Source organism: Fistularia commersonii, chromosome 6 (genome assembly GCF_037954325.1).
Source record: "Fistularia commersonii isolate RoL2024-O1a breed Wild chromosome 6, RoL_Fcom_v1.0, whole genome shotgun sequence".
Classification (NCBI taxonomy): Eukaryota; Metazoa; Chordata; class Actinopteri; order Syngnathiformes; family Fistulariidae; genus Fistularia; species Fistularia commersonii.
Genome location: NC_141289.1, coordinates 993,447 through 1,012,985, shown reverse-complemented (window position 1 = coordinate 1,012,985; position 19,539 = coordinate 993,447). Strand labels below are relative to the sequence as shown.

General features: G+C 50.6%; 2 protein-coding genes across 2 annotated transcripts; both read right to left on the bottom strand.

Annotated features, from left to right (window-relative positions):
- Window positions 1–354: 354 nt before the first annotated feature.
- Window positions 355–2,577, bottom strand: med4 (mediator complex subunit 4). The gene is made up of 7 exons (XM_086147434.1): window positions 2,476–2,577; window positions 2,275–2,341; window positions 1,204–1,374; window positions 1,047–1,104; window positions 883–969; window positions 680–811; window positions 355–605 (listed from the first exon to the last, which is right to left on the bottom strand). The coding sequence occupies exons 1-7, from the start codon at window positions 2,547–2,549 to the stop codon at window positions 433–435; spliced, it is 762 nt and encodes a 253-aa protein (XP_086003560.1). The 5' UTR covers window positions 2,550–2,577; the 3' UTR covers window positions 355–432.
- A 4,702-nt stretch (window positions 2,578–7,279) lies between these two features.
- On the bottom strand, window positions 7,280–18,605 carry LOC147233118 (intraflagellar transport protein 88 homolog). Its single transcript, XM_086147661.1, has 25 exons — window positions 18,549–18,605; window positions 18,229–18,367; window positions 18,046–18,108; window positions 16,702–16,761; window positions 16,543–16,609; window positions 16,388–16,457; window positions 16,228–16,318; window positions 15,853–15,948; window positions 14,341–14,443; window positions 13,611–13,957; window positions 12,904–12,974; window positions 12,649–12,735; window positions 12,229–12,328; window positions 11,736–11,822; window positions 11,428–11,614; window positions 11,225–11,333; window positions 10,979–11,129; window positions 10,788–10,903; window positions 10,649–10,701; window positions 10,514–10,579; window positions 10,320–10,426; window positions 8,943–9,006; window positions 8,598–8,696; window positions 8,000–8,149; window positions 7,280–7,857 (listed from the first exon to the last, which is right to left on the bottom strand). Exons 2-24 carry the CDS (start codon window positions 18,340–18,342, stop codon window positions 8,028–8,030), a joined length of 2,430 nt encoding a protein of 809 aa, XP_086003787.1. The 5' UTR covers window positions 18,343–18,367; window positions 18,549–18,605; the 3' UTR covers window positions 7,280–7,857; window positions 8,000–8,027.
- Window positions 18,606–19,539: the final 934 nt, after the last annotated feature.

The window sequence follows — 19,539 nt, the reverse complement described above, 5'->3', positions numbered from 1 at the left end:
TAAAATCTAATCTGATTTTTGTTTTTAAATTAAACGCAGTTCAAAATACACATCGTAGCATCACAAGTTCAAACAATTAAGTTCCCCTTTTCTTCAGATTCTGCTGAAAACACAAGAAAATGACAAAAAGTGCTGCGTGTGTATTTAATATAAAAATGATTTGAGCGTGACTGTGTCAGCATCATCTATTAAGTGAATAATTCTGGCTCATCCGATATTTTTGGAGGACACTTGAACGCAGCGCTAACTGGGACAGCACAAACACTCCCTGACCTTTGACCTTGACGTTTCGTATTAGGAGGATCAACGTTACTGTCGCTATGGAAACAGACAGAACACACATTTCTACTCAAAACCTGTTTATTTACACCGCTGGTTATGTACAAATATATTTACAAACACACACACACACACACATGCAGAGGCGGCATCTCAGTCGGAGTCGCTGCTGCTGCTGGACGAGTCGGTGGACATGGCCTCCACGTCGTCCTCGTTCTCCTTGTTGTGGCCCGGCGGTTCCAGGCCGAAGTCGTTGCCATGGTGAGGGGGCAGCATCCCCACGGAGACGTCGGACGACTGCCACGGGTAGTGCGGGGTCAGGACGTCTGCGGACGGGATCGGCGGGAGTTGGTGGGAGTTAGCGGCCGCGGCGGCCATGTTCCCCGGCGGAGCCACTCACCTGGAAGCCGTCCGGCCGCCAGCGCGTCGCCGGGCAAATGTCCGTTCACGCCGTTGGTCGGGAGGTTGGCCATGTGACCCAGCATCCCGCTCCGCATCTCCAGGTCGGTGGGGTAAGGTCGGCGGGGGTCACCTGAGACAAACGCGGAGGCGGGGTTACGACGGTCTTTTTACTTCCTGGGTAGCGGTGGCTCCGCCTCCTACCTGGGACCCAGTTGAGCGGCGCGCACACGGCGTTGCTGGCGCTGATCCTGTGAGCGTACTTGATGATCTCCTCCGAGGAGATGCTTCCTGCGCAGGGAGGAGGAGACGACTCGGCGTGAGTGGCGAGGACGGAGACGAGACGGCGTCCTCCCCGACACACCCACCTTTACGGGCTCTGTCGATGGATTTCAGCTTCTCCTTGGCTTGGTACACCGCCGTGGCCTAGGAGGGCAGGAGAACAACCCTGGGATCAACCTGCCTTGTAGACATCACGGTCCGCGGAGGTTCTCGTCTTTGCGAGGAGAAACCGGTCCGACTCACCAGGATGTGCTCGGCCTCCTTCAGCTGTTTCTGCAGCTGCTGGATGTCGCTGTCTCTTTTCTCCACCTCCTTCTCCAGAAGCTGCATCTCCTGGTGCACCTTCCCCTGCTGCTGGGCCACGGCCATCAGCTCCTGGAACTCCCGGTCCCTCTGCACCAGCAGCTCCAGGACCTGGAGGAGGAACGGGCGGACGGGTCGGGAGGAACAACTGGATCAAGATTATCTTGAGAAGCTTAGATGGTTATGAAAAGATGATGTGGAGGTTTCTCGTCGGGAGCGAGGGCGGAGAAGATCAGGAATGAGTCCACTAGACGGACAGCATATGTTAGATGTTCAGAAGATAAAGTCACACTGAGGTGGTTTGGACAGAGGAAGGATGGTGAAGATCTGAGTAGGAGGTCTAGAAGACCAGAGAAGAGGTTTATGGACGAAGTGAAAGAGGACAGGAGTTAGTTAGAGGGTTAGATGATTGAACATGGTGGCTCCAAAAGGGAGAAAACACAAGGCGGCTTCTGTGCTCTACTGAGTGATTCATTAAACGAGTTACTAAGTGAGTCGTTCGTTTTGCATTGAACTTCTTGGTGATTATATGTCAAGTTACCAGATGAGTTGTTCGTTCTGCAAGTTCTTTGCTGTCTGAACAAGGAGGGCTACAGTGAGCGCGCTGAACCTTCATTCTCCCCTCTTATCTTACACTTTCTCATCATTTGGTTTCAAAACACTATGTATTATACACCAAACCGTAGCTCTCCACAATGGGCTAATGTAGAAATTAGCTTCATAAACGTACACAAATGCACTTAGATAGCGGTCCTGGCCTCTTTATTGCTGTTTGCTAGCTAGCAGTTACGAGTGTAAGTACATAAAGAAAAATGAATCGTGAATCAGTTACAAACAAAAAAAGATTCGTTTTGAACGGTTCGTTCCCGACCCGCACATCGCTACCAGTGAGCGCCGCTCTGCTAGCATGGCGAAGCTAAGGTAAACAACCCTCTTCCAGTCAGCACTTTTTGGGCTTAAAACTCTTTTAAATAATTCTTTAGGTTCTTCAGCTCGGTCGGAGGCCCGTACCTGCGTGTCTTCTCCCGGCTGCGGTAACTTCTGGCCCCGGGAGAGGGCTAACATCTCGATGAGCTCCCTGGACGGGAACAAGAGAGCCGGTCAGTCCGTTCCGATTCGGGACGGGGAATAAAAACAAAGACGTCGAGGGAAAAACACGACACCCGGAACTTTTATCGACCCGCAGACGCGCCGTGTGAGGTTCAGCCGTACCTGGATAAAACCTCCAAATCGTCCAGGACGGACAGCATCCGTTCTTTCGTCGACTTCTCCGCCGCGGCCGCCATGTTTGTTGGCTAGCTGCGCAGGCGCGTTTTTGCTGCGCAAAACAGGAAGTGACGTATTGAAAACGGAAGTGGATTCCCCCCTCCACGTTTTTTACTAACAACGATGGAAACCTTCTAATCAAACAAGACGCGCCATGATTTGAATATATTTAAGATTTTTTTTGTTTATTGTCGTCTGTGTCAAAGGAATAACATCATTTATTTACCTGAAATATCCTATAAAAGCTCCTTGAGGTGTTCCTTTTTTTATACTAAGAATAAGAACAACTTTATTTATGCCGAAGGAAATTGTTGTGCCAGAGTTTCAAGTAAAGCATAACAATAATAGATAATAGTAGGAAGGAGGGAGAATAAGAAATACAAATAAAATATAAAGTGTCAAAGTTAAGGCTATAAAGTGTTTTAAGGTCTTACAAAGTACATCGATTTGAAGATTCCCTTCGGCTGAAGGAAGAGGAATTAAAAAGTCTGATAGCCTCAGGTAGGAAAGACCTCCTGTGGCGTTCAGTGGAGCTCCTTGGTGGTATCAATTCCTACTATCATTTATTATTGTTATGTTTCACTTGAAACTCTGGCACAATTTCCTTTGGGATAAATAAAGTTGTTCTTATTCTTATTCTGCACGTCCCTGAACCTTCTCAGGAACCAAGACCATGGACCTCAGCCCCTAGAAACATCTTAGCTTCCACTTAGCGACACCCATTACTAGATGCTTCTTGGAGATCGCCGTTCTTAACTGCTACCCTGGTCACTGGTCAGATGTTTTCTTGGACAGGGTCGCAGGCGCAACGGTTTCCAGGGCTTGCAGAGGAATATCAACATTTTGCCCCCAAATAAGTCCTGCGTTGGCTAACAGCTAACGTGTTTCTTCACACGGCAAAGCCACGCAGAGAAGATACAAACCCTCCAACCATCGTGTCGTCTTCCTCTTCTCCGGTGGTCACACCAGTCCCTACCGCGGTCCCTCACTACCTGTGGGAATGCTAAGCTAAAAGGTTCCCCTGGAGGAGGAGGAGGAGGCCCGGAAGCAAATAAGAGTTGGACACTTCTGAGGTTTGTGTCTGAAAGCGGCTGCGGCGGAAAGCAGGTGTTTCTGAGACGAGTCCTTGGACTTGAATGTCTTTTATGTGAAACAAAACGACGGCTGTCATTGGGTGCGAGACACATGTGAGCATACAACTCTTGACCCTTTCATCCACATGTCATAGAGATGTTAAAGCATTCACTTGTTTATTCAAACCCTCTCGTCCACACGCCTGGACAGTTGGTGGTCTCCGGCGAAGCTCCTGCATGTGAACTATGGGAGGAACCCCACACAGAAAGGCCTCCTCCTGGGAATGCAACCAGCGGACCTGTGAGGAAGAAGACAAATAGAAGGACATCTTGACCGGAGGACAAAACGAGGGCAAGACTCCGATTGTCCGGAAGACGTGTGCGTGTCGCTTTTCGTTTATTGTCGAAACAATCGCGGTTTGTTGAGAAGGACGTGGACATGAAGCTACGTGGACGGTAGCCGGAACAGAACAAAGTCTCGGCCCCTCAGTAGGGGTACAGGAACTCGTAGTTGTAGTACGAGTCCAGCAGGGAGCAGCTGTCGCCGAATACGCAGTCGGCCAGATTCTGGAACAAGACCAGAGTCACGAAATCATTGGTGGCGACCAAAATGGCCGCCATGGGCACCAGCACCATCACGTTGATGATCGCCGCGATCAGACCCATCCGGCTCGTCCTGAGACACTTGGCGAACCTCCGCCAGAAGCCTCCCGTCAGGTGTTCGGCAATGCGGGCGTCCCCGAGCTCCTCCTCGGCGGAGTCGCCGGAGTCCGGCGGGGCGACTTCGTCATCCCGCCGCATCTCCGTCTGGATGCGGAGGTTTTCTTTCAACCTGCCGTTGAGAGCGTCCAGCTCGGCGACGATTTGCTGCAGGCGGGCGATCTCCCGGTTCTTCTGCTCCATGGAGGCTTCGCGGGTCACGCCGGAGAGCTCCGCCTTCTCCACCCGAGCCCGGAGAACCCGCAGGGCTTTGTTTTGGCCCAGGAGTTGCTCCTCGAGTTTGTCCGCGGAGGACCTCTGCTGCTGCAGCTCGTCGACCAGGCCGGCGTTCCTCGCGCTCAGGAGCTCCTCCTTCTCCTTGAGCTGGTCCACCTTCTCCCTCAGCTTCCCGATCTGAGCCAGCTCGCCGGCCCACAGGGACTCCACCTGCTTCAGACGAAGCATCATCCTGTCGTCGCCGTGGAGTTCCTTCATCTCACTCTGGAGGTCCTCCAGCTTGGTCCTCAGGCTGTCCATCCTCGCGGGGCCGCCGTCGTGCCGACGTTTGAGGTCCACCACCTCCGCCGTCAGGACCTCGATCTTCTGACTGGCGATCAGGTTGGCTTTTATGAGATCGTAGATTTCCTCCCTCAGTTTCTCGATCTCCTTCTCTTTGGCTTCGCCCTCCGACCGCAGCAGAGTCACCTCCGACCGAAGGACGTTGTTCCTCTGGGTCAGATCGCTCTCCCGTTTCTTTTCCTTAGCCGTCTCCAGGTTCCTCCAGCTCTCCAGGTGCTTCTCCAGCTTCGGCAGACCGCTCCCGTCGCCGCCGTCACGTTGGTTCTCCAGCACCTTGTCCTTCAACCACTTGAACTTCGCCCGCTCCCTCGAGCGCGACGACCGGACGCCGCTCAGCTCCTCCGTCAGGTCGTCCTTTTGCGTCAGAACGTCCCTGACCTCACTCTGAAGGTCGGTCACTCGCGCCCTCAGGTTGAGGATCTGCGCCTGCTTCCTGTCTTTAACCGACTCCAGGTGAGCCACGGCCGCCGCCAGGGTGTCCATCATCTTGCTGGACATGATGTTGTCCTTGAGGAGGTGGTAAACTTCTTCCGTCAAAATGTCATTGGCCGTCTCTCTCTGCTCCCTCCGGGACTCGAGCAGAGCTAGCTTGGCGCGCAGGGTGGCGTTCTCCTCCATCAGTTTGCTCTCGTTCTCCTGGAATTCCTCGAAGAGCTTCTCCTTGGACAACTTGAGGTTTCGGACGGCGTTTTTCAGCCACTCCATCTCCGCCCGCGTCGTCTCGTTCAGGGACTCCAGCTTCTCCGCGTCGCCCTCCTGGGCGGCGCTACGTTCCCGCCACATCTCGCAGGTGTTCACCAGGCCGCCGCTGATAAACACCTGCTTTGGGTGGGCGTTGTCGTGCTGAGTCATCCTGAACCCCGGACGTACCTTGCGGTATCTCTCAAATACTCAGTGAGGACCACCATGAAATACTGCGACTACAAAGTGGCGGCTCCTCCACCGCAAAGCTCGGAATCTTGACAGACTCTTACAGGATGGCTAATATAGTGTCGGAGTGATGACCTAACAAAGAGGTCTGTGATCCCAGACATTGGCCCGTTTTTGTTTCCCCTCTGTGTGACATCGCTTTTACCCTTTTACTTCCCCTGTGTTCCATCACAGCTTCCCCCGCGGCGAAATCACAGCACGCGCCCTTCTAGCATCTCCAGGTAGCCTCGATTTTATTCTTCACTCCACACGAGTGTCAGGAGGTACCAGGAGGCGAGACGTCACGTTCCTTCTCATCACAGACCCCGAGAACCCCCTCAGTGAGAAGCTCCAGGCCCTCCCAGACTTGCTTTTCCAAGTACCTTCCGCAGAAGACCGTAAGAGAGGCAGTTGTGGACGGCTTGGAGCGGTGGACTACCGTGCCTGGATCAACAGCAGGAGCCCTCAGGGCACTGGATGCTAAAGAGTACTTTGAACATTTCCACGCAAAGTATAGGATTCATCAGCAAAGCCTAGTGGTGCCTTGTGGTGCCCATGAAGCTACGATGGAGTTGCAGTGGTCGGGAACTCGCCCCTTGTTCCCTTCGTGGAGTAGAGATCATCAAAGACTCATGTATGACACAATTTGAATCGTTTGCATTACAAAGGATAAGACGGCCTTGACAGGACAGCCCCCAAAAAGAAGTGGAAATGCCCGTGCCGTGGCTTACATTGCTTTACTGGGGTGTTTGGAGAGGCGTGTTTTCAAAGAGCATGCTGATCTGCTCAGCAAGAGCATGGAGTGGCTTCTCAGCAGGTACCGCTTCCCCAAAAGACTATCGATAAATGCCGAGATTGAAAACCCACGTTGGACCAGTGGACCTCCAGCCCCTGTCCACCCTGGGATCTTTGGCCACCGGAACATTTCAGCGGGAGGTTGGAGACATGCAACATGTGGCCTCCAACAGTAAGCTAGTCACTCCCAAAGAGAACCTCAGCATGTGACCTCCAGCTCTGCCTCCTGTCTTTTGGTCATTGCCGCTGTTTCTAGAGCATACAGCGTCGCTGCTCACCACTGTCTTGTGGTTCACTCCGTTCACTCTGGCTGATAGTCTTCTATCTCATAGCGCCCCTGACACTTTAGGAGGTCTAGAGGACGACCGTGGACGTATGATGTTACCTGGTTTGAGATCCAGAGAAAAGGGTTAGATGGAGAAGGTGGATTCCCTGTGGAGACCCCTGAAGGGAAAAGCTCAAAGGAAGAGAAGTAGTAACCAGAATTATACCGGCGGTGTTGGATGCAACCACATCTTACATCCAGTTCCCATCCAGTCATCACCAACAAGTTGATGTCAAACAAGGATTTCACAACATCATTTCTGGCACTGCTGGAGAATTAAAGAACTGTTACCTTCTCGCACATTGAATTCTTTCTTTTGTTTGTCACGCCTGCATTAAATCATCCAAGCAGTATTTAGTGGTTCTTTTAAACCTCAACCTCTATGTTGGGAGAACTTGCGCCCTCTGTGCCATGACTTCAGAAAGGAAAAAAAGTCCATTCCAACCTTCTTAAAAGGACTGCTGCTTCCATTTCAGGGCATTTTGGGGCTAAATATGAACAAGCATTGGTGTTTGGAACAGGTGGGGTTTATCAGTAGAGGTCACTTACAGGTGTCTGCATGCATACTTGATAAGTACCCACTTTTTTGTGTCAAATATTTGGTCGCCCGCAAGAAATCAGAACCTTTTGTACACACAGTTGCCTCCAGAGGAGATGGTCGGGCTCCGTGTCGCTGTCCAGCAGGGGGCGCCATCCTCCCGCATCTGAGAGCAGCAGCTTCCGCGCCATCAGCATCTCAGAAGGTGTCCTCCATGGACAGGGAGGCCAATGGTGGTTGTGGACTCAACGCCCTACATTGTCCATGTTCCCCGTTTAACCTTTGCCATGTTTGCCACAGGGACGCCCTTCATAGGTCAACCCTTCGGCGGCATCTCCGAGGATGGCCTTGTGAGCCGTCTGCTGGATTGTCACCTTCAATGGACGCCAGGTTGTGGACAACTGCTCCCTCTGCAAGTGTCAGCAAGTATGAGACCTTAAAATTGAGGCACTAACAACTCAGGAAACAATTCTCAGGGATGACAGAGGCGACAATGCTGGAGTTTGGGATACTACATGGTGGGGTTTTTGGGTACCAGATCACAATAAATACCAGGTTTCTTTGTGGCGGCAGAGAGCGATCATTCTGGCAGCAGGTCGTCTCCCAGCTCCTCGTCCGCAAAGCCATGTTCTTCCGGTCGCTTCTTGGCACCGATTCTTTGTCTCTCCATCTGGGGCCCCAGGGGGTCAACGTATGACGCATCTGTACAGGAAGAACAGTTGACCCCCAGTTGGAGATGTGATAACCCTCGGGTCACCAGATCAGAGCCAGAAGTTCCAGCTTAACCGACAGTTAAAACCTGGCAAGAAGGGACGGCCAGTATGATGGAGTTTCCTTCATCCAGGTGTGTCCTTCGAACTCCCTGATGACCACTGAGCACAAATTTTGCCCCATACTTCTCAAAACACCTCAGTCATACAAGTCAGTGGGGACAGCGGAGTTTCCTTGTACCCTTATGTGAAGTCGTGTCTAAGTTCTGGTTCAGGTGCTGGAAAATTGTACAGGTCACGATGAAGGTCCAACTGTCTGGTCGGATATCATTTTACATCGATGTACCCGCCTCGAGTTAGTCACCTGAATGGCACACACAACTCCCTAAAACAACCGCATCCAGTTTCAGGTACGGGACGCTCAGAATCGTCATTCTCACCCAGGTTTTTGGGGCTGCTGGCCTCGTAGGGGTATCTGGAACCAGGAAGTGACTTCACCTTAGCGCTGAGACGTTCCCCTTTACTCCTGCGGTCATTATCTGGGGGGGGCAAAACAAATCATGCTTCGCGAAGCCTTCAAGTTCCTCACGAGCAGGAATGAAATTGTTGTTAAACTGTCAGCTGAATGTGTCGTGAACATCCTGTGCCTTAAACAAGATCATTTTATTTGACACGACAGGGATATATGTTGTTTAGAATCTAGAATTTCAGTCAATCCCCTGAGAAGATACTGTTTTTTTTAGGAAATTGTTGAGTTGGCCCGAGGTCGGCGTGTTCAGGCTCACCGTCACGGCCGCCCTTGGCGTTCCGCCGAGCTCTGGCGTTGCCTTCCATCCCGGATTTGGCCCTCTGGAGGGAAAGCGAAGGAGCAAAGATATTTGGTGGGGGTCAAACATGAGGGTTGAAGATCAACGCCACCTTCTACGCAGATGATGAGGTGCTTTTCAAAAACACGAGCGAGTTGAAAGGAACCTTGGTGATTTGCGCGCCATCTTTATTCTGCTCCTTTACATCCCATATGGAACTCTTGTCCCTTAGCTCTGGTCCAGGTTAAAGTCCTCTTGGCCACTTAAACTCAACCACAGGCCTAAAAGACTTGCGATCTCTGGATCAGCGGGAGCAAGTTCTTCCATTAACAACTTTTACCCTGTCCCTTCGAACTGGAAGTCTGAGGCCGGTCTTGTACTCCAGGGTGCTAAAAGGTGTGGAGAAGGTTCTTCAGTAGCAGACCTCACCAAAGGCCCTCTTTGGAGACAGTAGAGCACCTTCCAGTGCGGTGACTATGAAGTCTCTAACTTTATTCTTCTTCTCCTTTGGGCTTTTCCCTTCAGGGTCTCCACAGAGAATCCACCTTCTCCATCTAACTCTATCCTCTGGATCCTCCTCTCTCACACCTACTAACTTCGTCCACCCATCTTCTCTTTGGTCTTCCTCTAGACCTCCGATTCCGGCATCCGTCTACCGATATATTCACTGTACCTCCTCTGTCCATGACCCAACCACCTCTCCTCTTCAAAACATCTAACATGTGCCGTCCCCCTGATGGACTTCCTCGTGATCCTCTCCATCTTGGTCAAAAGAGAAACTCAGCATCTTCATCCCTGTGACCTCCAGCTCTGCCTCTGGTCTTTTGTTAATTGTAAGTGTTTCCAGAGCAAACAGCATCACTGGTCTTACCATTGTCTCCTTCGCCTTTCCTTTAATTCTGGCTGACAATCTTCTATCTCATCGTACCCCTGACGCTTTCTTTAGCCTACCTCTTTTCCACACTCTTCATTGCTCTAGACTGGTGACCCTAAGTACTTCTTGATCTCCACTCCCTGTAGCCTCACCGTTCCACCCGGGTTCCCGTCTTGCTGGGACTAACCTTCACTCCTCTCCTTTCCAGAGCATACCTCCACCCCTACCTTTATTGAAAATTCAAATTCCATCCAGGGAATAAGTTCTAATCGTGCCTTTCAAAGGCCTCCTCAGAAGAGGACACACAGAATAGGGTTAGATGGAGGAGGTTGATTTGATCTGGCCTCTCCAGAACTTGTCAACCTGCGACTAAATCTTGGGCGCAAAATAAAAATCATCTAGCCAACATCTGCTCTTGCACAAATTGGGATCCTATTCCCGTAAGATGGAATCCTCCAGGGGTGTCTACAGTAGACTTGTACCTGTTCTTTGAGCTCCTTCATCTTCTCTGCCTTCTTCAGCTTGGTGATGTACTCTTGGACTTCCTTCAAACCCAAGTCTGTGCCCAACCTCACCAGGAAACGGAGACCTGGGCAAAAAAGACCCCAAACGTCTCACTGGTCACGAAAGGGGTCATGTCGTCCAAGAAGAACAAGTGTTCAAAGGAAGTACTTACATTTGACATTCTCTGGAAACTTGCGGTGGATGTCCTCGTATATTTGCAGGGCTTTCTGGTAGTTTCCTGTCAAGAGGAAAAAGTGAGCGGGGGCTCGTTGCCGCCGGTTGTATCACGGTAGTGGTAAACGCTCACCGCTCTTCCTGTGGCAGCTCGCCACCATCAGCTGCCACTTCACCTGGTTCGGCCTGAAGGTCCACAGATTTCTGGCATCACTCATCTTTCCCATATTTAACCACGATGCTTTCGGGGAATCTTAGTTGTGGTAACTCACTGTATGAGCGTTGCTCTCTCCAAGTACACGATGGCCTTCTCATAAAACTGCGCCTCGATGTAATAGGCCGCCAGCCACTCCAACACCTCGATGTTGGAGAGGTAGACCTTGAAGGACTGGACGAGAATCGGACCCAACGGGTCAAGACAGGAGCGATTAGAAGGAAGGGGTGTCGAAGGGGGTCCACGTACCTCGTAGTAGTACTGGAAAGCCTGGCACTTGTCCCCCTCCCCGTCGTGCAGCTCTCCCAGTTTGGACAAGACCCGATGGTCGGTGGGCCTCAGACTGATGACCTGCATCAGCCACTCGATGGCCTGCGTAGGATCCTTCAGGAGCTCGTAGCTGGAAGCCGATGGTCAAAGATAAACGGGAGTCTATAAATCCGGAGGCTCTTCAACTAGGCATCTTTGGACTTGCCCATATTAGGAGAAGGATACACGCTGGCCATCTGGTACATGACTTGGGCACTATTCCGGAGAATAGCGTGGAGCTTCAGGAAGCAGTCCAAGGCCTCCTCCAGCTGATTGAGCCTCTTATAGGTCAGACCTTGAAGGACGACAAGGTCTACCAATCAGCAAAGGTCACTCTGGTCCAGTGCCAACTGAAACTGCCATTTCTACCACCATCATGTTGGCATTACCTAGGTTATAGAGCGCCTCTGTGCAGGAGGAGTCGTTCCTCAGTGCCTCCTTGAAGAACTCCGTCGCCTTCTCGTAGTCCTGCCTGACAAATGTCGTGTTGCCCTTGTTGGTGAGGGCCGCTGGGTTGTAATGGTCAGTATTCATGGCCAGATCAGCGTACCTTTCGGCCTGGTCCACATCCTTCTCCTGTCACAGGGTCATTTTCAGAGGAGATGCATCTACATCACGGCACTTGGACCTGGAACGTCCAGCTTCAAATTTACTTGATGGCAAATCTTGACTGCCGTTTGGACCGAGCGACTCTTACCAGGAAGTACAAGGCGGAGAGGTTAGTGGATGCGGTGCTCTTTATTCTGCTGTCCGTCTTCGACAGTGTCTTCAGAGTTTCGACAGCCTGTGAACACGTAAGCTACATCTCAGCGAGGCCAGGAACTCCTGCTCTGACGCAGCAAACACCTCGTTTCCTGGTTCATAACAGCTTACTCTGCTGTCCGCAGACGGGAGCTATTCCTGCTACATTCTCCAGCTGTGAGTGCGACACTCTTTCAAGTTCAAGATCCACGACACTCATTGGAGGATTTCTCTTGCTTCCTTATTCCTCTCTTAATGTTAGCGCACTCGCTAGCAAGGACGGATACTACGATATCCTACTTCCTTACTCGGTGTCCCAAGTGAGCCAACAACCCTTTGTGCTTGGTATGTCTCCAACTGCGGTGTCAACTCAACATCGACCAGCATCTCTACCCTGACAGGTCTGCGCTGATGGCCAGCACACCTAGTTAGCATTCAAACACACCAACCTGGCTGAAGTCTCTCTGTCTGAGGTAGGTCATGGCCTTGTTGATCTCAAGAGGATTGGCGATTTCGGCATACTGAGAACTCTTCACCATGTCGACACACCTGTGTTAAGAAAGTAAACGAGAGATTTTAAAGCTTGCAACGCAGCGTGAGAGTTTGGAAAAGTCACCATGCTGTTCACTGAACCTTCTGTTCTGGACGCTACTTTAAGGTACTTTCAGTGGGTCATTGTCACAAGTCATCGTATGTCCTAATTTATTCTGTGACATAAAAGAAGGCAAACTAGAGTCGCCAATAGCGGCCTCTTCAAACGGCCCGGAACATCAGGTGACATTTTTGGGATGTACCACTGCAGGACCCTCTTCGAGACAAAGGTAGCCGGGTATTCTCCGGTGACGTAAGCACGGGGGGGACGATCGTACCAGTCGTATCCTGCGGCGAAAGATGTCTCGATAGCCGGGGCGATTAGCTTAGCCGCCGTCATGATGTACTTCTCAGCCCGGACTTTCCTAGGTATTGGGTTCACATGGAGGAGATGGGGAAAGAGCACAGGAGAGTAACTGCTAGGCCCCGGGTATGACTTGTAGACTGACCCTAAGGAGCATAAAATTGGCCTTCGCGCGAGACAACATCCCAAGTTTGAACTTGAAGGCAACCACATGACCAATTAGCCTTACAGGTCTCTCTCCATCTGGTGCAGCTTGTCGTTCTTGATGGCCTCGATGACCGTGTTCACGCCAGGGTCGTCCTACAAGACAAGACATCAGTGTCAGCAGCAGACTGGAAGCGGAGTCTAGTATTAACGGGTCGCATGTCAATTCGCGGGCCACTTCCTGTAAATGGTCTCCACATACACTATGTTGCCCTTTCATTATCTAGTGGTTGCTCCTGTTTGCATACTGAAGTGTCCATGGACAGAACACCGAACCCCAAGTTGCTCCCGATGGCCCGGTTAGCTGCCTTGCGTAGCATCTCTGCTGCTAGCGGTGGGAATGGGTGAATGTGATCCAGTGCGAAACACTTAAGGGTGTGAAAGTGTGATATAAGTGGAGACACTTTAGCTTGAAATGCAAAATCATGGCGTGACCACAGACTTGTATGCAAATATCTGATTCTTAGAGAAGGTCCCCACCCAAGGCTCTCCACCAAAGTGTCCCAGTGACTCCAGCTGTTCCAGGTTCCTGGACTCAAAAGGGTGAGAAGGTGGAGGAGCAGCAACCCAGAACTGACAGTTCTGATGACAGTTCCTTACCAAAGGTCCAGCAGGAGTGGGTCAGTGCTGCTGCTTGGTACCCTTACACTCTGGAGTACTATTTTTCTTCTGACTTAATTTTACCTGGAGAGTACTTCCAGAAACAGGTTAAGGTATGTTTCTGCCACTTACATTTGTTGGGATGTACTTTTCCTCATCACCGATGCCCAAAGGGACGGAGATGAGCTTCTGGAAGGCCTTCTTCATCCTCTCTCTGTCTCCGATGGCGTAGTAGCACAAGATCAGGTTGAAGCCCGTCTTGACGTTGGGACTCTCGCTCATGATGTGCTCGTAGGACGTGATGGCGTCCGAGTACTGGCCCGTGCGGAAGAAGACCCCGCCCATGTTCTGCATGATCTTGATCCTCACCTCCTTGTGCGCGTTGGAGATTTGATCCAGGGCCATTCCATAGAACTTGATGGCTTTGGGGTAATTCTTCTGCTTGAAGTAGATGTTGCCCATGTTGACCCTCAGCAGGCCTGGAGGAGCAACAGCAGAGGGGGTTTGAGGAAACAGAAACAGCAGCAAAAACCAAAGAGCAAAACCACAACAACATCAGTCACCCTGGTCAGATACTCTCACTGTATGCAGACGACACCATGATATATCTTCAAGCTCCAAAGCTTTCCTGAACATGTTCCGGATCGTTAGCTCAACCACTTTTCAACGTGGCGCAATTTCAAATAGATGAATTAAATTAAGGCGTAGAAAGCTAACTTGTAAAACCATGTGGCCTTACGAGTTCCCTGTTCTTTCCACATACCGAATACCCATCAGCCTTACAGCCTTACACTAGTGTCACAGTGGAGATTGTCTTCTGGTCTTTTTTTACATTCATTCATTTGGATTATTGACTTCTCACCCGAGTTGGTGAACGTCTTGTTGCTCACAAGGGACTGGTAGCCCTTCAGGGCCTCAGGGTACATTTCGTTGTTCTCATACTGGTTGGCGAGGTTGAGCAGAACCTGTAGACGACACAGCGGCAAAACAGGGGCAAAGAAGTCAAGATACCTTTTCAGATTGAAGAAATATATGGCTCCAGGTAGACATGTGACTCGCTGGCCCCGCCCCTTACAGATGTCTCCACAGTGCCTTGTGCCATGAAAGTACTTCCCCATTGAACTCCCTGGACCAACATGAACCATAAAAACACAAGATACATGACAAAGACATGGTAGCTGTGAGCACTGTACTCATATACTCATTGTTACTTGATGACCTGACAGTGTACTAGCTTACTCGTTGTTACTCCATGACATGACACTGTACTAGCTTACTTGTTGTTACCAGATGACTTGACAGGGTACGAGCTTACTCGTTACTTGATGACTTGACACGGTACTAAGTTACTTGTTGTTACTTGATGACCTGACACGGTACTAGCTTACTTGTTGTTACCCGATGACTTGACACGGTACTAGCTTACTTGTTGTTACTTGATGACCTGATATGGTACTAGCTTACTCGTTGTTACTCCATGACATGACACTGTACTAGCTTACTTGTTGTTACCAGATGACTTGACAGGGTACTAGCTTACTCGTTACTTGATGACCTGACACTGTACTAGCTTACTTGTTGTTACTTAATGGCCTGACACTGTACTAGCTTACTCGTTACTTGATGACTTGACACTGTACTAGCTTACTTGTTGTTACTTGATGACCTGACACGGTACTAGCTTACTTGTTTTTACCTGATGACTTGACACGGTACCAGCTTACTAGTTGTTACTTGATGACCTGACATGGTACTAGCTTACTTGTTGTTACTTGATGACCTGACACGGTACTAGCTTACTTGTTGTTACCAGATGACTTGACAGGGTACTAGCTTACTCGTTACTTGATGACCTGACACTGTACTAGCTTACTTGTTGTTACTTAATGACCTGACACTGTACTAGCTTACTCGTTACTTGATGACTTGACACTGTACTAGCTTACTTGTTGTTACCTGATGACCTGGCATGGTAGTAGCTTACTCTTTCTTATTCAGTTACCTAGCACTGTGCTAACTTACTCGTTGGTACTCCATGACCTGAAACTGTACTAGCTTACTTGAAGTTCCACCAAAGGCTGAAAAATATTATGTATGAGAAAGACTTAAAATGAATGACCAATCCTTGCTGACAATGAGGTGAGAGGCGGAGTCTAACCTGGACAGGTCACCTGTCAATCACAGGGCAACATATAGACGCCCCTCATTCACTCGTCGTAGAGACATACAACCTTTCACCCTTTCCTTCACACCTATGATTGAGAGTCTTCAGTTGGTGGTTTTGGACCATGAAGAAGGAGAACCTGGAGAGAACCCAGGCAGGAGAACATGGGAAGTGACACCGGACGGAAGTGAACCAAACCATCTGACTTACGGAATAGGTGAGGTTGACACCGACGAGGTCCTTGATGCCCGGCTGCCTCCTCATCACTCCGTCCTTCCTCTCCGCCTCTTTGGCTTTTTCCAGAGCCTGAAGAACAGAGCGGAGGGAGGCGGGTTGTACCAGATGGTTCTGATGGTGAGGCGAGGATGAAGACCTCTGAAGATCTGAAAAATCCAGGGGCGGGATTTAAACACGATCTTCTTCATTTATTCATCCGTGGTGACGGCAACCATCGGGTGCTCTTCCGGTCCAGAACATGGTGTCTGGACCGCCTTCACCTCTGGATAACCTTCTAAAATCCATGTTCTTCTCTTCCCCTCAAACCCGACACTAGAAGGGAGAAGCATTTCCAAAGAGGTGGCTGACCAGCTGTAGGTTCCCCAGGCTCTGCGCCGCCGAGCTCTCCTCCAGCAGCTCGTTCACCTTCCTCTTCATGATCTTCATCTTCTCTTCAGGCCTGCAGGACCACGGACACAGAAGATGACACACCAATGACGGTTGTCATGGAAACAACCTCAGTACTCACGTGTCCTCGTTCTTGGCTTCGAGAGGAGGCGCGGGACCTCTGGACTGCCCCAGGGGGTCAAAGGTCGAGCCTGGACAGACAATCGCAAGTTACAAGAAGAATCTTCTTGTCATAAATAGTCCGAAGCTGAAGAGACCGGATGTTCTTGGACATACCGTGGTAGGCCGAGGCAGTGGTGTACCCTGCCGCGGTGATGGCGGTCATGGGTCGAGCTCCTCCGTCCTGTCGTCAAAGGCGAATAAGTGGAGACTCTGACCGTAGAAGGTGTTTCCTGATTATTAGCCATCGATCAGTTAACCAATCATGGTACTCACGCCGCAGGAGGAGGCTGGAGGCCGAGCCGCGCTGGCAGGACTGGGACGTTTCACGGTTACCTGGGGAAACAATTTTCACAAAAAGCAGGATGGAGAGAGTCACCCATCAGATCGGCGCTCATGCTAGCACATGCTGAGGCGTAGAGATCAAGCTAGGGAACAACAAAGTGGCCGACTAAATCAATCACTGCCCTTTAGGCACAGCTAGCATGATGAATCCCTGCTGACAGAAGGGTGAGTTTTGGGGTCTTAACTGGACCCATTGGGCACGGTACCCATGTTAGCATGCGACTTCCCCTGGAAACTCAAGGAACTGAGGTGTACTGACCCACTGCTGTTCCTGAGTTCTGGACCCTGGCCTTGAGAAGAGCATTGGTTGTCAACCCATTGTGGTTTGGTGACTACTCCCTCATCCCTGATGTCTTCTTCTTCTTCTTCTTCTTCTTTCGGGTTTTCCCTTCAGGTGTCACCACAGCAAGTCAACTTCCTCCATCTAACCCTATTCTCTGGATCCTCCTCTCTCACACCAACTACCTTCATATCTTCTCTCACTACGTCCATAAATCTTCTCTTTGGTCTTCCTCCAGACCTCTTGCCTGGCAGCTCCAATTCTCTATCCCTCCTCTGTCCATGACCCAACCATCTCAGCCTGACCTTCTCTCCAAAACATCTAACATGTGCTGTTCCTCTGATAGACTCATTCCTGATCCTCTCCATCCTGGTCACTCCCAAGGAGAACCTCAACATCTTCATCTCTGCAACCTCTAGTTCTGCCTGCTGTCTTTTGGTCATTGGAACAGTTTCTAGTCCAAACATCATCGCTGGTCTCACCACTGTCTTGTACACCTTTATTTTTATTCTGGCTGATGTTCTTCTATCTCTTGGTACCCCTGACACTTTTCTCCACCCATTCCAACCTGCTTGGACCGTCTCTTCACCTCTTTTCCACACTCTCCTACGCTCTGGACTGTTGACCCTAAGTACCTGAAATCCTCCAGCTTCTTGATCTCCACTCCCTGTAGCCTCACCGTTCCACCCGAGTTCCTCTCATTCACACACATATATTCTGTCTTGCTGCACTTCCATTCCTCTCCTTTCCAGAGCATACCTCCACCTCTCTAGATGTTCCCCTACCTGTTGTCTGCTCTCACTACAGATCACAATGTCATCTGCAAACATCATGGTCCATGGGGATTCCTATCTAACCTCATCTGTCAGCCTGTCCATCACCATCTGTCATCCCTGATGTAAAGGTACTAATTTTGAGTACCGATCAATACAGGTTTAGAACTGCTCCTTCCTAACACCTGGCAGGGTATGTCAGGGAACCACAGTGGCACTGACCGGAAGTCTTCGCCCATGACTGGTCCTCAGCGCTCGCTGGAAGCCCTCGTCCTTCTCAAGCTCCTGGAACGAACCGAGCAGATGTTACAGTTCCCCTCTGAGGGCGGATCCAAGGACACCCGGCTGCAAATAACCAGGAGATGAGAAAATTGTCTCTGGACATTCAAGAGACTTGCAACTCACCACTGAGTCGAAGGTTGGATTGTAGTCGTTGTACCCGGAGTAAAGGTCACTCTGCTCAAAGGTCCGCGGCACGCTTGCCGCCCTCTTCCGGGGAACGACTTGCCCCAGCGACATGTTGCTTCGGGACTGCTTGTGCCTCCTGGAGAAGGGTGAGTGGAGGAAGTGTGACCTCACAGCTCCTATGTAGCATCATACCTTCAGTCACCCTGGACATCCAATCCAAGCCGGCCATCAAAGGAGGAGGACACATGACATCACAGGTGGCTTTTACAGTTGCAACCGGGGGAAGGGGCGTAGAGAAGGACGGAGGACGGTCGTACCTGAAGTGTGGATGGAGGTGGGGATCTGATGCCCTGCAAGCACCACCTGCTGGACAACCTCACATCTTCACAGGGAAGGTGAAGCTTCGACCGCAAAGAGCAGGGCCATGCGTTGCCACAGCAGTGATATTGAACAGCAATACCGCAGAACATCTCCCTCTCCAAACAGGACCGGGAGGTGCGGTGAAGCATACTTCGAGCTCAATGTACCCGTTCTCTAACTTCTCCTGCTCTAATATGCCAACGAGTACATCAAGATGTGTATTCTTTGGAGCTTGTTGTCACTAGATCTGTGGGTTCCCATCCCAACATGGAGAGTCCACTCAGAGAGAACCCAGGCAGAAGAGCATGGAGACTACTTGCAGCAAAAACCTCCAAGATCTGAACGGGGAACCTCCTTCCTGTGAGGTGAATGTTCTCACCACGGCCTCCAAAGCAAGACTCCATGAGTTTCCTGAGAACCCCTTTTATAGAACCCTTAGGAACCACTTCAGCTTTTTCATACATTCACCGTGCAGAAGGTTCACAGGTTGTGGTCACTTCCTGGTAGATGAACGTCTGGATGGCTGAACCAGGAGACACGACAGTCAGATGTTAGCAGAGTCCGGTTCTATTGCGACCCCTGACGGGCCAGACAGGAACCTGAACCGTCCTCTAGACCTGGAGGTCCAGACATCACGGGAACCCAAGCCTCTGAGGTTGGCTGGCCTCCTCCGGAGTGGCTGAAGGTCGTCTTCTCAGTTCACCTTCACTGGACACCGATTGGCTGGGGGACCCTTGGCCTGGTCATGTGATCAAAATGGCAACCCGGGTCCAGAAAGGACAGTCCAGGATGTGGCTTCAGTGAATGAGTGCATTCAGTGTACTACCACTCTATTGTACCCTAGTCTACCACATTATACTCTATTACATAGTACTCTGCACTTTTATTCTACTTTATCATACTCTACTCTGCTAACTCTCCTTTATCAAACTACTATATTGTACTGCA

Coding starts and splice junctions, on each gene's coding strand:
- med4 (XM_086147434.1), bottom strand. CDS start 2,549: ATGGCGGCCGCGGCGGAGAAGTCGACGAAAGAACGGATGCTGTCCGTC. Junction 2,342..2,475: donor GATTTGGAGGTTTTATCCAG/GTACGGCTGAAC, acceptor GTTCCCGTCCAG/GGAGCTCATCGAGATGTTAG. Junction 812..882: donor GCCGCTCAACTGGGTCCCAG/GTAGGAGGCGGA, acceptor CGTTTGTCTCAG/GTGACCCCCGCCGACCTTAC.
- LOC147233118 (XM_086147661.1), bottom strand. CDS start 18,342: ATGTCGCTGGGGCAAGTCGTTCCCCGGAAGAGGGCGGCAAGCGTGCCG. Junction 16,458..16,542: donor CACTGCCTCGGCCTACCACG/GTATGTCCAAGA, acceptor TTGTCTGTCCAG/GCTCGACCTTTGACCCCCTG. Junction 13,958..14,340: donor CAAGACGTTCACCAACTCGG/GTGAGAAGTCAA, acceptor TTGCTCCTCCAG/GCCTGCTGAGGGTCAACATG.